Source organism: Lineus longissimus, chromosome 11 (genome assembly GCF_910592395.1).
Source record: "Lineus longissimus chromosome 11, tnLinLong1.2, whole genome shotgun sequence".
NCBI classification, from domain to species: domain Eukaryota; kingdom Metazoa; phylum Nemertea; class Pilidiophora; order Heteronemertea; family Lineidae; genus Lineus; species Lineus longissimus.
The window spans coordinates 2,435,074-2,451,215 of record NC_088318.1 but is presented as its reverse complement, the minus strand read 5'-3'; the positions used below and the strand labels follow the sequence as shown (position 1 = coordinate 2,451,215).

The window sequence follows — 16,142 nt, the reverse complement described above, 5'->3', positions numbered from 1 at the left end:
TCGCTCGGTACTGGCTTGCACGCTTCAGCATATGTCCTGGATGGGGATAGAGCTGATGCGCTTTTAATCTCCGGGGTATTGGAGGCCATGGGTCTCTATAGAACCATATCTTAATCCGTTACCATACAATTGGGACGGATATGGGATACACTTCCCTTTGAGTAATAATTTAGAGTACTCTAAGGTAAGTTGGTCAAATTTTCCTGAGGCGGGGAGGGGGGCTTCACCGTTATTGATCATTTCCAGTCAGAAAGATGTCCTTTATCCCCGAATTCCATAGACAACGATGGTTTTTAATTGATGCTACCAATTAATGGAGTAAACATTTACCAACGTTGGGCATCCCCTCAATGCCATCAATGGTAGGCCTATAAATGATAAAACTAGTTTTACTTATTCTTACTAATGCTCATGCCATGCGTTTTAACATTTTAACATAAACTCAAAAGAAAAAATTAAAGGATCTGCTTTAGTTTAAACTTTTTCATTGATTAACTGAATGTGATCAATTAAAAAATAGCCATGCCCCGCAGCGCCATCTTCCGCCTTTTTGTCGATTTCCAACTGTGACGTCACGAAATTTGTGTAATAGGGACATCCGCCGTATTACTTTCACTCTCAAATTCAGTCGCCGAGAGAAAATGTCTGAAGTTTATCTACAACTATTACATCAGTATCTTAACTTTCCCCTATTTATTATATTTTAACCGTTTACATCGTACTTAAAGATTTTTCGTGAAAGATCCGAGGACATGAAGTTGGAACTATATTTACTTTGCGGAAAAACACAAAATAGCAGGTGCTTGCTTAATTGACAATTTACTCCAATTTAGAATGGCTGACAGTTTTGGATATGTGTGCATGATGGGGTTGAAAAAAACCTAATAATTTCGGATACAGTGTTCGGATCGCCCCTTCTTTTACATAGAAGGGGATGAGGGACTTCAGAGTATTTTAGGGACGGTTTGTCATGGGTTGTGTGAGTAGCAAGTTGGTCCCTGAGGTGCCAGAAGGTGGGCATGTTGTGAAGACAGTTTATCCTCATGGGCATGATCCAAAACCTAAGCCTCGTAGTCAACAAGGCAGTGGTAAAAAGCTGCGGACGATGCAACCAAAGGGAGATGGCCAGGATCCTAACCGGCCAACCAAAAAGGCGGCTAAGTACCGGGCTATTTTTGACCCCAGGGTCACCGCAAAGTATGACATCAAAGCGCTTATCGGCAGGGGTAGTTTCAGTCGGGTTGTTCGAGTGGAACATCGAATCACCCGACAGCCATACGCTATCAAGATGATAGATCGGCAACAAGGACGTGAAGTGTTCGAATCGGAGCTTGAGGTACTCCGACGAGTAAGACATCCACACATAATTCAATTAATTGAAGTGTTCGAAAGTCGGGACAAAGTGTACATGGTCATGGAGTTAGCTACGGGTGGTGAACTATTCGATAGGATTATCGCTAAAGGAAGCTTTACGGAAAAAGACGCTGTACGGGTACTCAGGATGGTACTGGATGGTGTTCGTTACCTCCACGCTTTAGGAATAACACACAGGGACCTCAAACCGGAGAATTTATTATACTATCATCCGGGTCTCGATTCGAAGATCTTAATTACGGATTTTGGGTTGAGTGCGACTCGGAAAGCCGGAGAGAATTACATGAAGACTACTTGTGGTACACCCGAGTACATTGCCCCAGAGATTCTAGCTAGGAAACCGTACACACAATCAGTAGATTGTTGGGCGATGGGTGTTGTTAGTTATATTTTGCTTAGTGGTGCCATGCCATTTGACGATGAGAATCGTCCAAGACTGTACCGTCTTATTCTGAAGGCCAAGTACTCTTATAACGGAGAGGTAGATATCTTTTCTTGTTTTATATCCCTGTTGATTGGAATCTTGTTTACAGTGTAACAGTCTTATTTCAGGGAGGATTACAAATCGATGATATGGACTACATGTAGGATGGAAAGAAGCCCAAGCCTTGAAGCACAGCTCAGCAGACTTCGATTCCTTCTTTGCAGTGTTTGTCTGATTGATTTCTTTTCAGCAGAGATGCCAAAGGTTGCCTCATCTTGTTTTCTTTCCAGCACAGCGAACAATTTCATCACATCTGATATGTCGGATGTCAAGAAATTGCATTGATCCCTTTTCAGATCGACTTTATTATCTGATGTGAATATAGAATATTTGCCCAATTTCGAAGAAACATTTTCCTCGATGATTCAACCAGAACACCATGGTTTGGCAGGCACTCGTTTTGAGATACTGGCTGGGTTGTAAAAGAGATACCCATCTAATCTGTCTTGTCAGTAACTGAATCAGTGTCACAACTATCATATGGTCGGTTTAATGCATGTACAGATGTAGGTTGGCTGGGTTGTGTCAGCGTCACAACCATCAAATGGGAAGTCAGGTTGGCTGGGTTGTGAAAGGAGTTGTCAGTCACAACCATCATATGGTCGGTTTAATGCATAACAAATGTAGGTTGGCTGGGTTGCGAGAGTGTCACAACCATCATACATGTATGGGAGGTCAGGTTGGCTGGGTTGTGAATCTTGTCCGTCACATCAGTGTCACAACCATCATACATGCATGGGAGGTCAGGTTGGCTGGGTTGTGAATGTTGTCTGTCATATCACTGTCACATTCACAACTATCATGGTCAGCTTGTGATCTGATCAGTTCAATACTGAATTTGAAAAAGTACATGATTTGTGGAATGTTTTGAAATGAAAGACCCAGTTTAATGCTATGTGGCCATTCTTTCTCTTCAAGACCGACTTACTTGCAGTGATCTGTAGCCATTGTTCTAAACAGTGTACATAGGTCTGTATTCAGTAATGACAGTAGGCCTTCAGGTAATTGGTGTTGATGATCTGCTGTACAGAATCAGATGCCCCGTGAGACATACAGTAACCTACTTGAACTACTACTAGGGCTATATTAGTTTAGTACAATGTAGGCCTACAAGTTAGTTGACCAGGGATACTAGGGGTGTCTTCTATTCTATATCACACAGTTTGACCTTGAGTGGCAAAAATATTTTCAAAGATTTATCATACATTGTCTACATGTACATTTGTCATATCCATCATTATTCGGGGAAACTAACCTGGCACACAGTCATTCAGTCTAGCCTACTTTATCAAAAGCCTTATCTAATTATAAAATACAAGCCTATTGGACCTTTCAGGTGATTTTCAAAGCAATTTTGTTCACCTTTGTAAAGAAATAATGGTAGGTTGTGGGAAGAAAGGCACCGTAGTGATCTTCGGTGACCTTTGCATATAACTGATAGAACTTGCGATAATATTGAATGTTGTCGATTGAAAATCCTAGAGTTATATTATTTTGAGATGCCAGGCCTCACCAAGCAAGAAGATTTCATATCGGTCATCGATTTATCAAAAGATCTTGTAACTTGTCATCTGATAACAAAGCGGGTGAAAGCTATAATTTCTGTCGTCAGCACTAGGTGACAATGATGTTGATCAGGTTGTCATTGTCACACTCAATTGAGTACACCTGTATGATTTGTTTTGTGAGTAAAAAAATGTCCCTTGAGATTTTTTCCAGGCCTTGAAAAGTTGAGAAAAAAGTTTTTCTATAAAAGACAGTTTATTGCATAGACTCTGTGCCTTTACTCTTGTGGGGGGCTGACACTAATGATTCCACTTACATTCTCCAGTGGCCTGCCAGTGTACTGTTTAGTCTCCCAAGTAGGCTCATTTCGGCCTGTGCTTCGAAATGTCAGGAGAATTTACATAGTGTGGCCATTAGTCTTGGAGAACATTATGCAGGGAAGCCCTTCTATTGTCGAAATGTTTTAGCATTTTTGCTCTGAACAAAAAGTATATTGTGTCCAGGTATTGACGCATCAAAATTTCAAGTGCACTGTAAAATAAAATAAAAAAAGACTCAACTTCACACTAAGATTTGTTCCTTTGACGAAAAAGTACATGTTCATGTATTGTAGTAAGTGACGTCACTTTCTTTGATTGAAGTCACATTTTCAATGTTTTTTACCTCAAAAAACCTTGTCGCGTACGTCATGGCCTTTTGGTCCTTCAGTCCATACATACATGTAGTTGGGTGGAAAATGTCTACCGACTTTATATTTTCATGTGTATGTGAGTGTGACAGTCCGACTGATAGTTTTCTTTGAATCTTGTGCAGAAAGTGCCATCAACAGCCTGTTTCTTTGCAAAACAAAAAAGTGTGGGAAAAGGTTTCTTTCAGTGTTTTCTGTATATTTGGGGGGGTTTTTTTCTGAGTGTACTGTGTGCAAATTCATCCCTTGACAATTTTCACAAAGAAAGTGGCCCGTTTGCAAAAATAAAACTTTTGAGTTCGTAGCTCATACTGGCCGAAACTCTTTTGATCGAGCCTGATAGTGCTTGTCATGGGGTGTTCGAGAAATCAGCAATTAAAATTGTTGTCTGCCTCATTTCATTGTTGAGAACATGTAGAATAATTCAGCTGACCAGGTGTCTCTTTTCGTTATGTAACTCTGGAGTTCCCCTTTCATCAGTCCCCTCATTATCTTGTCATAAGGGTCAGAAATAGCGCACTCATTGTGAATTGTGGTTGGGATTGGACCAACTTTTGAATTTTCCTAGAATCCGTTCAATATTTTCAGGCTCTTGGTCACATCTGTTTGTTGTGATCATCCCCATCATCTTGAGTTGCCATTCAGCATGATGTAGATTTGGTTCGACAATTGATAATTTGCGACACCAAGTTTTCGTGCGGTCATGGCGTCATGTTCCTGTATGACCTTTTTTTTCTCGCTATTGTTGTAATTGAGCGACGGTCTCAGTTTGGTGATACTAGAGTATAATCTAGTAGGTTCAGTTCTCTGCAGGGTGTGTTGTTTTGGCTCCAAGAAGTTGCCAGCAAATCAATGCCAACTTTGGTGGACAATTCATCCATTGTGGGATCACTCTGGCGCTAAGAAATTGGTCAAAGTAGAGATAAAATCGCTGCGTAAAAATTCCAGGGCACCAACCATTATTGTAAAATGTACCTTGTGCTTCAAATCAATGGCGGGTCTAAAACAGTGTAAGATCTGTAGGTGTCCAGGTGATTAGCTCATTGCACTGATCGACGCGTTTGTCCAGGATGCAAATATTCGCCCTCTGGTGACACCTGCTGGGTTTATTTGTGGTTTTTGAAACAGTTGGAGCCTATTGCACACCAAATTAGTACTTTTACTGTCTTTTTCATTCGCCTTTGTAATTTCTCACCCTTAACTGGCTTTAATTGGAAATGACAAGTTCATTTATGATGCCAATCTATTCATACATTACAGGTCAGTAGCTAAAATTATATTCGAAGCTATTGGTGTCAATAATTGGGTATGATTTCGCAACGCTTCAGAACTGATAACAGTTAATTTTAGACCAAGTCAGTAAGTCATGGAGACAGTTATACATAGAATGACACTTCATCTGCTAATTGTTAAATTCTATACCATTCTTAGAATAAATTACTCTTCACCTGGGCTGCCCTTGAAAAGATGGAATGGAATATTGCTTTTCGAAGCAACATTCAGTCCCAAGAAAGTCTGGGTCATATTGCCCTCAAACAATACTCTAAAAGCCGATTATCTCCAGAAATTTTAGCCTTAGATAAAGAATGTTTTGTGAAAGTCTGTGCAATCAGGAAATGAGTGTCCGAAAAAGACAGCATGCATTTGTAAATGTTGGCAAATTTTTAGTCGAGTCCACCGTTGCAAAGTGACTTGCCCAGGATCACCTACAGTAACTCAATACTGTTTGCTGTTTTTATGCATTGAGAAGTCACTGATTTGTTTTGTTGGAAATCGCTCGATGTATTGTACACGTTCTAGGGAAAGTAAAGTTTGATGTTGACAGTTTTCACTGAACGGGCTCAGTTGATGTTGACTCCCGAGACATTGTTTGTGGCACGGGGAACTCCAATGTTTAAACTACGTCTATTCTGTGTGTGAAAAGGCTTGGGCCATGTTTAAATTACTCATAGTGTGCTTAGAAACCACTGCTCATGTAAATGTTGTCCTTTTGTAGTCAAAACCATGTTAAAGCTTCTCTGAAGACACCTTGTTCGGAGGACACTTTGGTGAAGACTACTGGGGAAATGCTGCCTCGGTTGATGATGTCGTCAGATCTGTGCAGTTGCGACTTGGAGCTCAATCTGCAGCTACTTGTCCAGAGACAGATTTTCATCCTCGTCGGTCCCAGTATTTCTCTGGGAAGGACCTTTTGTTGGTTTTTCTGGGGGAGGAAGAGAGGCTCCACACAGAGGTGGAAAACGTGTATGGTAAAAGGTGTCCTATTCTTGCTGTTTGAAAATATTGATGGCTTGTTTGGTGGGTTGGGATATTCTGTAGTCCATTCTTTCTCCAACATGTGTACAACAATGTGAAGTTATTTTTGAAAGCACAGGCCAGTGCTCTACTTAAATAGAACACTTAAAGAAATAGATCCCGTTCATTCAGAAAAGTACATATATAGGTATCAAATATGTACATAGTATCAATGGATTTTGTAGGAAAAATATCCATTTTAAAATCACCCCAGTGGCATTATACTCTCAAAATAGAAACGTGCGGAAAAGATCGATAAATTTCGATTCGATAATATGCAGATCATCAAACACAAATAAAGAACTGAATGCCCAGGAGCTTCATGACTTGCTTTTTTTGTTGCATTTCTTGCTCGGTGTTGGTATTTGGAAATGAAAGCCAAGGGTCGGTGGATGATGGAAGTGTTCGTGGACGGATGGGTGGGTGGGTTGAGGCAAGATTGTAGCAGAATTGTAATTGCCATGGAAATTGTCGCAGTAGACATGACCTTGCAATCTGCTTGTCCTGAATCCTACTTGTTGGATCCTAAAAATCATGATTGCTTTTTGCCAATTCCTGTATCCAAGAAGACCGTTCCCCCTCTTCCGTCTTGTCTTCAGTGATGTGACAGAGGTCACAGACAGTCAGTCAGCAAAGAGGAAAAATGGATTGTTTATTTGATTTGCAGTCAAAAGGGAAATCTAAGAACTCTCCATGATTGCAAGTAAACCTTATTTCATTCGTTTTAAAATTCTGCCAATGTAGGATGATCAGTGTTATTCCTAGAATTCTGTTGAACCCTTGCGCGTACGTAGGCCAACTTTCTCCCAAGTCAAAGTGTCTACCTCTGGTCAATTGGGCAATAAGTGTGGAATGTTCGTGTATGCGAGATCAAGTGGATCATAAGCAACACCTTGGCCCTTGTTTTTGGCATTGTAAAGACTCGGGACGGACTGTCTTGACTGTAAATATTGTGGTCCTTACATTGTCAGTTTGCCCGGATGAACCTTCCGTGGTCAGACACAAAACTCAAAGAAACTTTACTAGAGACTGTCTGATATGTGCTTTCTATGATCTGAAACACTATTTTAACCCGGAAATGTGTGCAGACTTTTTATTTTAAGACGCAAATTGAAGTAAAATCGGTCATTGTTCCTTTTCCGGAGGTTTTTAAAATGTAACATCTTCCTACAATAATTATACAGTTTGTGGCCATATTCCCTCGAATATGGTGTTATTGTCTTTTGACACCTCCTTACCGTCTGTGAGCTGTCTGAGTTCCACTCCGACAATTCTGGGTTATGTCGTGTTCATTCGAAGGCAGTCAGTTTAATGATATGTTGTGATCGCGAGTAGTGCTCTGTCCGCTGTTGGTAGAAATAGTTTCCCTTCACTCTGGCGAGGCATTCCTATAGGAATCGTAAAACTAACTTGTGCCAACAAATCATCCGTCAGTTGTGTATGGTGTGTCTGTGTATGTGTGCTTCAATGATACATCTATACTATCACATGGAATCTACACTGCATCTTTTAAGAAATCGTATTTAGATCTCTGTATAATACCAGCCGAACAGAAGATGCAGACCCTTTTCATTTGCAAAGGGGCTGTTCTGTTTAGGATCCATTTCACAGAATCACTTATGGGATACTATTACTAAGCTCGTACAATAGGATAATAACTCTAAGAATGGTCCAAAGTATCATCGCTATGATTTCGATGAATAGCGTATTAATGAGTACCCCAAAAATGACTCTGGGAAATTAATCCTTAATACAGCCCCTTTCACAGTTTACTGTATCACATACATGTAGTCTGTACACAGCTTTGATCAAAACATTAGTGTATGGGAAATATTTGATAAATCCTAGTGTTAGTGAAAAGTTCTATACAATACTTGAAAAGGTTCAGTGGATTGTTACGTTTTGATTTCTTTCAATGCAAGTATTTACGCCCCGGAGGTGTGTCCATTGTTCCGTCAATTTGTGTTATGGAAGCCTCTTTATCATAGAACAAAGTTTCACACCAAGCACAGGATATATATTGTACATTATTCTAGCTCATGCTAGGATCATAAATAATAACCATTTTATAGAGGCACAACTCGGCGAGATTCGTTCATGGTCCTTGCTAGTTTAGGAATTTCTCATTTAAAAAATATCCTTATGAAGATTCTACAGAAAAAGAGAATGCACATTCAGTTACCTTGAAGTTGAAAAGCCATGAGCCATCAACCACGTTTTGCATTCTTGACTCCTCTTGTTTTCCTAGAACAATTATGGCTTTTTCTGTTTTACATGTAGATGTGTTATGCTACTTTTGATGACATTATCTAATACCTGTTAGAAATATAAGCCCAGGTCGGCAGTACAGGATGCAGCCTGATTTGAACTTTTTGAAGGTGGAGCCAACACGCGAAGGACACATGCACCTTGATTCACCGCTGCCACTATAATGCATCTTTGCATGAAAATGAAACATGTGCCTTCTTGAATTAAGGAGATTCGTAGAATGGCCCGATCCCTTCATTATCATACCTGTAAACTCGGCAGTGTCCCGTACACAGGTGAACGTAACCCAGGATGGCTCGGACTACGTGTGCTATCGCCCGAGCAGCTGGATTTTATCACTGAGCAAGTTAACTAAGTCCACAATTTTCAGTTGAAAAAGGGCATTGCGGCCATGCAACTACATCATGAAAGTGATGTTCAGTCGTTCATTTGTTGCCCGCGTGGCTTGCCTCTTTGTTTTAAGTAGTTTTTTGTGACTCTTCAACAAATGTGTCACCTGTTTTGAATGAATTTCAGCAGGTGACATTGACCAACTGACTGTTGAATTTTGTCCACATTAGTCATTGTCAATGTTACCTCCGGGAGAAAAGGCGATTTTCCTATATGCATAAGATGGCCTCATACACAAGTCTTGCAACAACAAAATACCCTATACCTCTTGAGACCCAGTTAAAGGGACATTGTCATGATTTATTTAAGTCCTTTGGATAATTTCGTATGGGCACCCTTGGGACTGACAATAGTACAGAGAGTTGTCCTGATAAGAGAGGTAAAAAAAATTTAACAGAACAAATGAGGGACCAAAACTACCAGTAGTGTCCTTATTAGAGTGGGCATCCTTATTGCAGAGGTGTCTGCTAAGGAAGTATTGAAAAATCTGAAATTCTATTTCAAATTAACAAAACGACATTGGCCTTTAAAAATCTTTCCATGTATGTATGTTTACCAGGAACAATACATAGCGACAAAGAAAGGGAACGCAAGTGTGGAAGGTTTTACCATTTAGGTGGAAAAAACATAAGTTGATCAGGCCTAAGTGTGAGCATAATAGGCGTTTGAATAATTCTTTACTTGGATTGATTTGTTATCGTTTTGATTTCGTAAGAGTTTTATGCACGATTTGGTGGGAGATTTCTTTCTCTTGGGAATGGCATGGAAGAGTGCGCTGCTGACATCTTGTGGTCGCTGAGGAAACTATTCAAAAAACGATAACTACTTTTCCAGAGTTTTCTTTTTTGCAGGTTTGTTTGATGGAAGATGTAAATAATGTCAGGATTTTGATTGCTTTTCTCCATTTCATCAACAAATGTTCATAGTTTTCGCATGAAAAGGTGGAACCATCTCTTTGATGTTGGAAGAACTGTTGTCTCATCTGACGAGTTGTAAAAATCCGAACATCTGTAAAAACACGTAAAACTTGTTGTTGCAGTTTCCACTGGAACTTAGTCCTGTCTTCTTCACAACGTACTTCATGAATGCTTACCCCTTTCTTTTCTCATTGCAGCATTGGAAGGACGTGTCTCCGATTGCCAAAGACTTCATTGATAGCATGTTAGTACTTGACCCGAATGAGCGAATGACTGCCTCGCAGGCAATACGACATGACTGGATCGTATCAAACGCCGCGTCATCGAGTAACAAGAACTTACATCGCACAATTAGTCAAAATATACTTCAGCGTCAGTCGACACGTGCTAACAGTACGCGGAGTGCCAAGTCATCAAAATCAAACAAATCGAATAAGTCAAATAAGTCGAACAAGTCATTACGATCTGAGCACCACCACGTTACGCCTCAGGAAATCGATGAACTTCACAAGGATCCAGAAGTGCAGGCAGACATTGAATCATTACATAATTATAGTCTTCCGTCAGATCATTCATTCTGAACGTCCGCTGACGATGCTAGTTCATTTGCATATTCAGGGTTGTCATAGCGATGGCATTGTCGCTAAGTTACAGTGACAGTTGCTAAGTGGTGTCATGACAACATCATCAGTGCTATAATTAGTTGCTAAGGGTTGTCATGGCAATACTGCTGTTGCTAAGGTTTCCATAGTTGCTAATGAAGCCTGGTAACACCATGCCTGGTGGCATGATAACACAACAGTGGTTTGAACAACTCGTACAAGTTTCTGTGGTAAATTTTTGTCCGTAACTGAGAAATCATGGTTCTTGTGATATATTTCAAGGCAGTGCATTGTGGGTTTCACGGACGGAAGCATCAACATGTCATTTCGAAAGTGGAGGACTTGCATGGGCATTATGTTCGGTTTCGTGTACAGCATTATTCTGTATAGTTTGTAATGCTCACTGGAAAATATTTGTAAGAAATCTGTGCTAGAGTCATATCTTTAAAACGAGGCGCTATAAATGATATACAGTAGAACCTCTCTATTGAGGACACCCTGGGGAGTGACAAGTGCTATCCTTAATAGAGAGGTGTCCTGATTAGAGAGGTCAAATTGAATGGTAACAACCAATTCGGGACCAAAACTAGTGTCCTTAATAGAGAGGGTGTCCTTAATAGAGAGGTGTCCGCTAAGGGAGGTTCTACTGTACATGTACACATGGGTTTACATTAAGTTCATGTGATCACTTGTAGTATGTCATTTCATTTCCAAAGAGCGAGTTGCATAGGATTCATATTACGTGAATATGACTATGTATGTGTGTTTCCTAGCATGACAGGAAACGTCACGAAGGAGACATGTCGGATGGGACATGAATCCTTTTTCAACCCGGCCTATGGATAACTTACACCATGACAGGAAGATAGATTCACGAAACAGGACGCTCTTTATCAGGGAGCTTGGGGTCTTTGTTGTTATTTACATGGATAATCTGACCAGAAGATTTATTTATTTGATAGGCCTAAAATGTACTTTAGTTAGGCCTCTATAAAATATTTCCTGCCGACACAATGCAGCCAAGGTCAACGCGATAACCATTAGAGATTAATCTTATCGACTATCGACCGTTTTATAATACTGTGCACAGGTGCACCTGTACGATTTTATACCTTTTGAGACAACTTTTTATTGTCGATGGCATTTCACGGTAAAGCACATCTTAAAATAATAGCCTGCTGTTTTCGTGACAGTAATGTCTTCGTTAAATTTAGATAAAGAATTTCAAGAGGTTAACGATGCACTTGGGTTGATATACCTGACCGGCTCAAGTACTCCGGAGGAAACCAAAGCACTTGTTCCATAGACTAACCAACTACAGTGTGATCACCATTTATCTGAGCCTTATTAGGTATATTTCTACAGGGTGATGTCCATAAAATTTCCAATTTTAGAGCCATACTTATATTTTTGGATCACCAGTAAAAATAATCTGATGGAAATTATTGTACTTATGAAAGTAACGATATTGCGGGAGATTTTTTTAGTTTGTGTGGTTGTTAAAAAGGTTCAACAAAACTGACACTTTTTACAGAGGACTTGTGTCGTCCTGAAGGTTTTCGCTCTTTCGACATGTTCGTTTGTAATTGTTGAGTAAGCCCGCAAGTTTTGATCCAATGAACAAGTGGTTTCTGGATCATGCGGGGTACATTTAATGGGTTGTCATAGATTGAAGTCATCATACTAAGCTTCATTCAGGGCTACAATACAAGTTTTAGTTTTTAAAAAAATCAGTTTTGTCACAGTCTCATGATCTACTATATACATGTATGTACATAGTGTACATAGTCGCGAAGGCTATAAATATATGTATTAAAAGTAATTAAAGTTTAGTTGGTTGATTTTGTATTTAATTTTTATCGATTGTTCAATACATTGTCGATATATTTGAGTTTTGTACATGTATAGTGTATGAGATTATATTTTCCTGTTGAATGTCGGATTATCGTTTGCAGATGTGCAAGTTCATTCACCATAGATTGAGGGACTACTTTCTCTCAATTATCGAGAACTAATATTCTTAATATTTGGCATCCTTGCCACGTATGTGCAGATTCCCCGTTTTCTTGAGTAACGCATTTTCAAACCCTTCGGCTGGCAAAGTCAAGTCTCAAATTCGAAGTGCATTTTTTGGCTGAAACTTCAAGGAATCCATGGGACAGGTGAAATACCTGCATTGACAGGGGAACACTCGGTTTCAATATTTTGGTGCATTTCTCAATCTATGGTGGCCCTGCAAATTGTATTTTATGATTCATAATGATTATGGCAACATTGATGGTCAGTTTGATTTTAAATACTTCATAACTTGTCAGTTTTGAAATGGTGGATACCCAGAACCTCCCATGAGAATATTTGAAGTGGATTTTGCTGCTCTTCAAATGTTCTCTGAATGTCCTAAGTAGATACCTTTATCCTAAACAATTCTCTTTTGTAAACTGAAATTTCTGTCAAAGTCACTGCTGAGGCCTCTTGCATCCTCTGTTGAGTAAAAGCACAATGTAGATTTTCTCTTGAACAAAACATTTTGTGGCATTTTGTAGATTCTCGCTGTCTACACTAAATGTGTAGAGCAACAACCAAGTACTGTGTGTTAACCAACTGGGACTGTTAGCTGTGGTGCCTGATAAAAGGTCTGCTGCCCCACTAGTTCTGAAGTTAGCCAGTGTAATGGTCATCTCTGAACTAATAGGCCATTTCGGCAGGGGGATTTATAGAAAGCCACAAAAGGGTTTTGATGGCCCTCCGAATATAAACCTCCCACAAGTACCGCTGTTACAGTTGTAGAACGACAATCTAGTCCTGTCTTGTAGTATCTGAGCACAAATTTGACGAATTTAAAGGCCTACGCCGTTTGTGAAAAATTTGAAATTGCTAATTGAATTTGAAAATGTCCAATTGCATGAATACATACTGAATGTAAATTTCAGCATTGCTGTTGTGTAGATAGGCATACCAATACTTCAGCAACACGTATGGATAACAACTGCACTATGGCATTGTGTTTAACTGCGTTTCTATTTTCCCAGGCCACCAGTCATTACGAATAGCATACCCCTTTAAAGTCAAGAGAAGTTGACCTGATTTCCTTATTTAACGAATAGTGATTTTGTTTATGATAATCAGTTCAAATATCTGTCTCCAGTTCTTCGTTTATGACATCTGTATCATGAATATACTGATTCTGGGCTGAGATGCAGCTATTCACATTTAGTTCATAGGCTCTGAATCAGTATAATCAGGAGATACTGATGTTGAGGCTTGTAATATGCTTATCATGCACTCCCCAAGTCCTCAGGTGTATTGGGTGATCGTTCATTGTGAGAGGTAGCGCAGAGGTCTGTACTCGTACTGTACTGTACTGTACTTGTTTCTACAACAAAAAGGAAATTTACATGTGTTTAAAAACATGCATGTCAATTTTGAAAAATCAACCGTTTTATAACCATTTCACTTAATGTGCTGCTCTATATTGTTTGTTTTGCACTCAGATTTTGATAAAAATATTTGTCTGAAGAATTAGTAGATGTAAGGAAAACCGTCCGGCTTTGAAAATACTGCTGGTTAATGCCTGCGCCTTCTGGGCTGAAAATAGTTCGAGAAACAACATTAAATTGCTGAAAAAAATGATAAAATTGTGCAGAGAGATAAAGTAAATGCTTCTCTGGAATGTTTCTTATACTTGTGGGCATATAGTTCCTTAAAAAAAGAAAAGCTCAGCCCAGAGGGTGTTAAATGTATTTCTTCCTGACATTGTTGATGGTGTTTTGACATTATGCAAGATCACAAGAAGGTCTTAAAATATTTCCTGTTGCTGATTATTTGTACACTAAAGTTACCTTCTCTCTCTATATATTTTGAGTTCACAAAATAAAATGTATAATAGTGAAATCATCTGTTTTCTCCCTGATATTATGATGATGTTCAAGGTGTTTGCAAGTGTACTGCCAATACCATGAACGATTCATTGTTACACTGGCACGCACAACCCACCACTTAAGTCACAATCAGGACATTTGGACGCATGATCCAGTGGATCACAACTGACACTGTTTTAGTCACAATTGGACATCTGCTCCAGGGGACTTTGATTTCCTGTTACACCAGTGCGCACAACCCATCACTTAAGTCACAATCAGGACAATTGGACACATGATCCAGGGGATATGAATCCCTGTCACCCAGACACGCACAACTGACACTGTTTAAGTCACAATTGGACATCTTCTCCAGGGGACTTTAATTCCCCGTTACACCAGTGCGCACAACCCACCACTTAAGTCACAATCAGGACAATCGGACACATGATCCAGGGGATATGAATCCCTGTCACCCAGACACGCACAACTGACACTGTTTTAGTCACAATTGGACATCTGCTCCAGGGGACTTTGATTCCCTGTTACACCAGTGCGCACAACCCATCACTTAAGTCACAATCAGGACAATTGGACACATGGTCCAGGGGATATGAATCCCTGTCACCCAGACACGCACAACTGACACTGTTTTAGTCACTGTTTCAGCAGGGGCACAGCCGTAAGCGATCTAATTGTTGATCTTGGCTGTGTCCCTGGCCGTTATTTCCACTGTTAAAAATCTCATACATGTACTTTAATTATTATGTTGGCCAAATAAATTACCAATTACCAATTACCAATTACCACAATTGGACATCTGCTCCAGGGGACTTTTGTTTCCCTGTTACACCAGCGCGCACAACCCGGCATTTTTGTCTCAGTGGGACATCTGCTCCAGTGATATGATTACCGGTGTAACAGTAACAAATGCCCCTGGAAAAAGTGTCCGGCCATATTGTATTCTGCAATTTGGTTCTATAGAGACCCTGACCGTCAATAGCTCAGAGATTGAAGCGCATAATAGAATCCTTTGTTTCCCGGGCATTCTATCCTAGGACATTTTAAACTTCTACACCGGCTGTTACACCAACATGCACAACCCACAAACGAGACAATCGGACGTCTGCACCAGGGGATATGACTCCCTGTTACACCGACACGCACAACATACCATTTTAGTCTCAATCGGACATCTGCACAAGGGGATATGATTCCCTGTTACACCAAAATGCACAACCTACCATTTTAGTCTCAATCAGACATCTACACAAGGGGATATGATTCCCTGTTACACCGACACGCACTTCCACCATTCCTTCACAATCTGGACAATCAAACATTCGCTCAAGAGGATATGATTCCCTGTTACACCGACACGCACTTCCACCATTTCGTCACAATCTGGACAATCAAACATTCGCTCAAGAGGATATGATTCCCTGTTACACCGACACGCACTTCCACCATTTCGTCACAATCTGGACAATCAAACATTCGCTCAAGAGGATATGATTCCCTGTCACACCGACACGCATTTCCACCATTTCGTCACAATCTGGACAATCAAACATTCGCTCAAGAGGATATGATTCCCTGTTACACCGACACGCACTTCCACCATTTCGTCACAATCTGGACAATAAGACATTCGCTCGAGAGGATATAATTCCCTGTTACACTGAGATGCACGACCCACCGTTTGAGTCACAATCAGGCCAATGAGACATTCTCCAGGGATATGATTCCCTGTTACACCAT

General features: G+C 40.1%; 1 protein-coding gene across 1 annotated transcript; it reads left to right on the top strand.

Annotated features, from left to right (window-relative positions):
* Positions 1-843: 843 nt before the first annotated feature.
* LOC135495613 (serine/threonine-protein kinase H1 homolog) lies at positions 844-14,406 on the top strand. The gene is made up of 2 exons (XM_064784417.1): positions 844-1,855; positions 10,120-14,406. Exons 1-2 carry the CDS (start codon positions 971-973, stop codon positions 10,501-10,503), a joined length of 1,269 nt encoding a protein of 422 aa, XP_064640487.1. The 5' UTR covers positions 844-970; the 3' UTR covers positions 10,504-14,406.
* Positions 14,407-16,142: the final 1,736 nt, after the last annotated feature.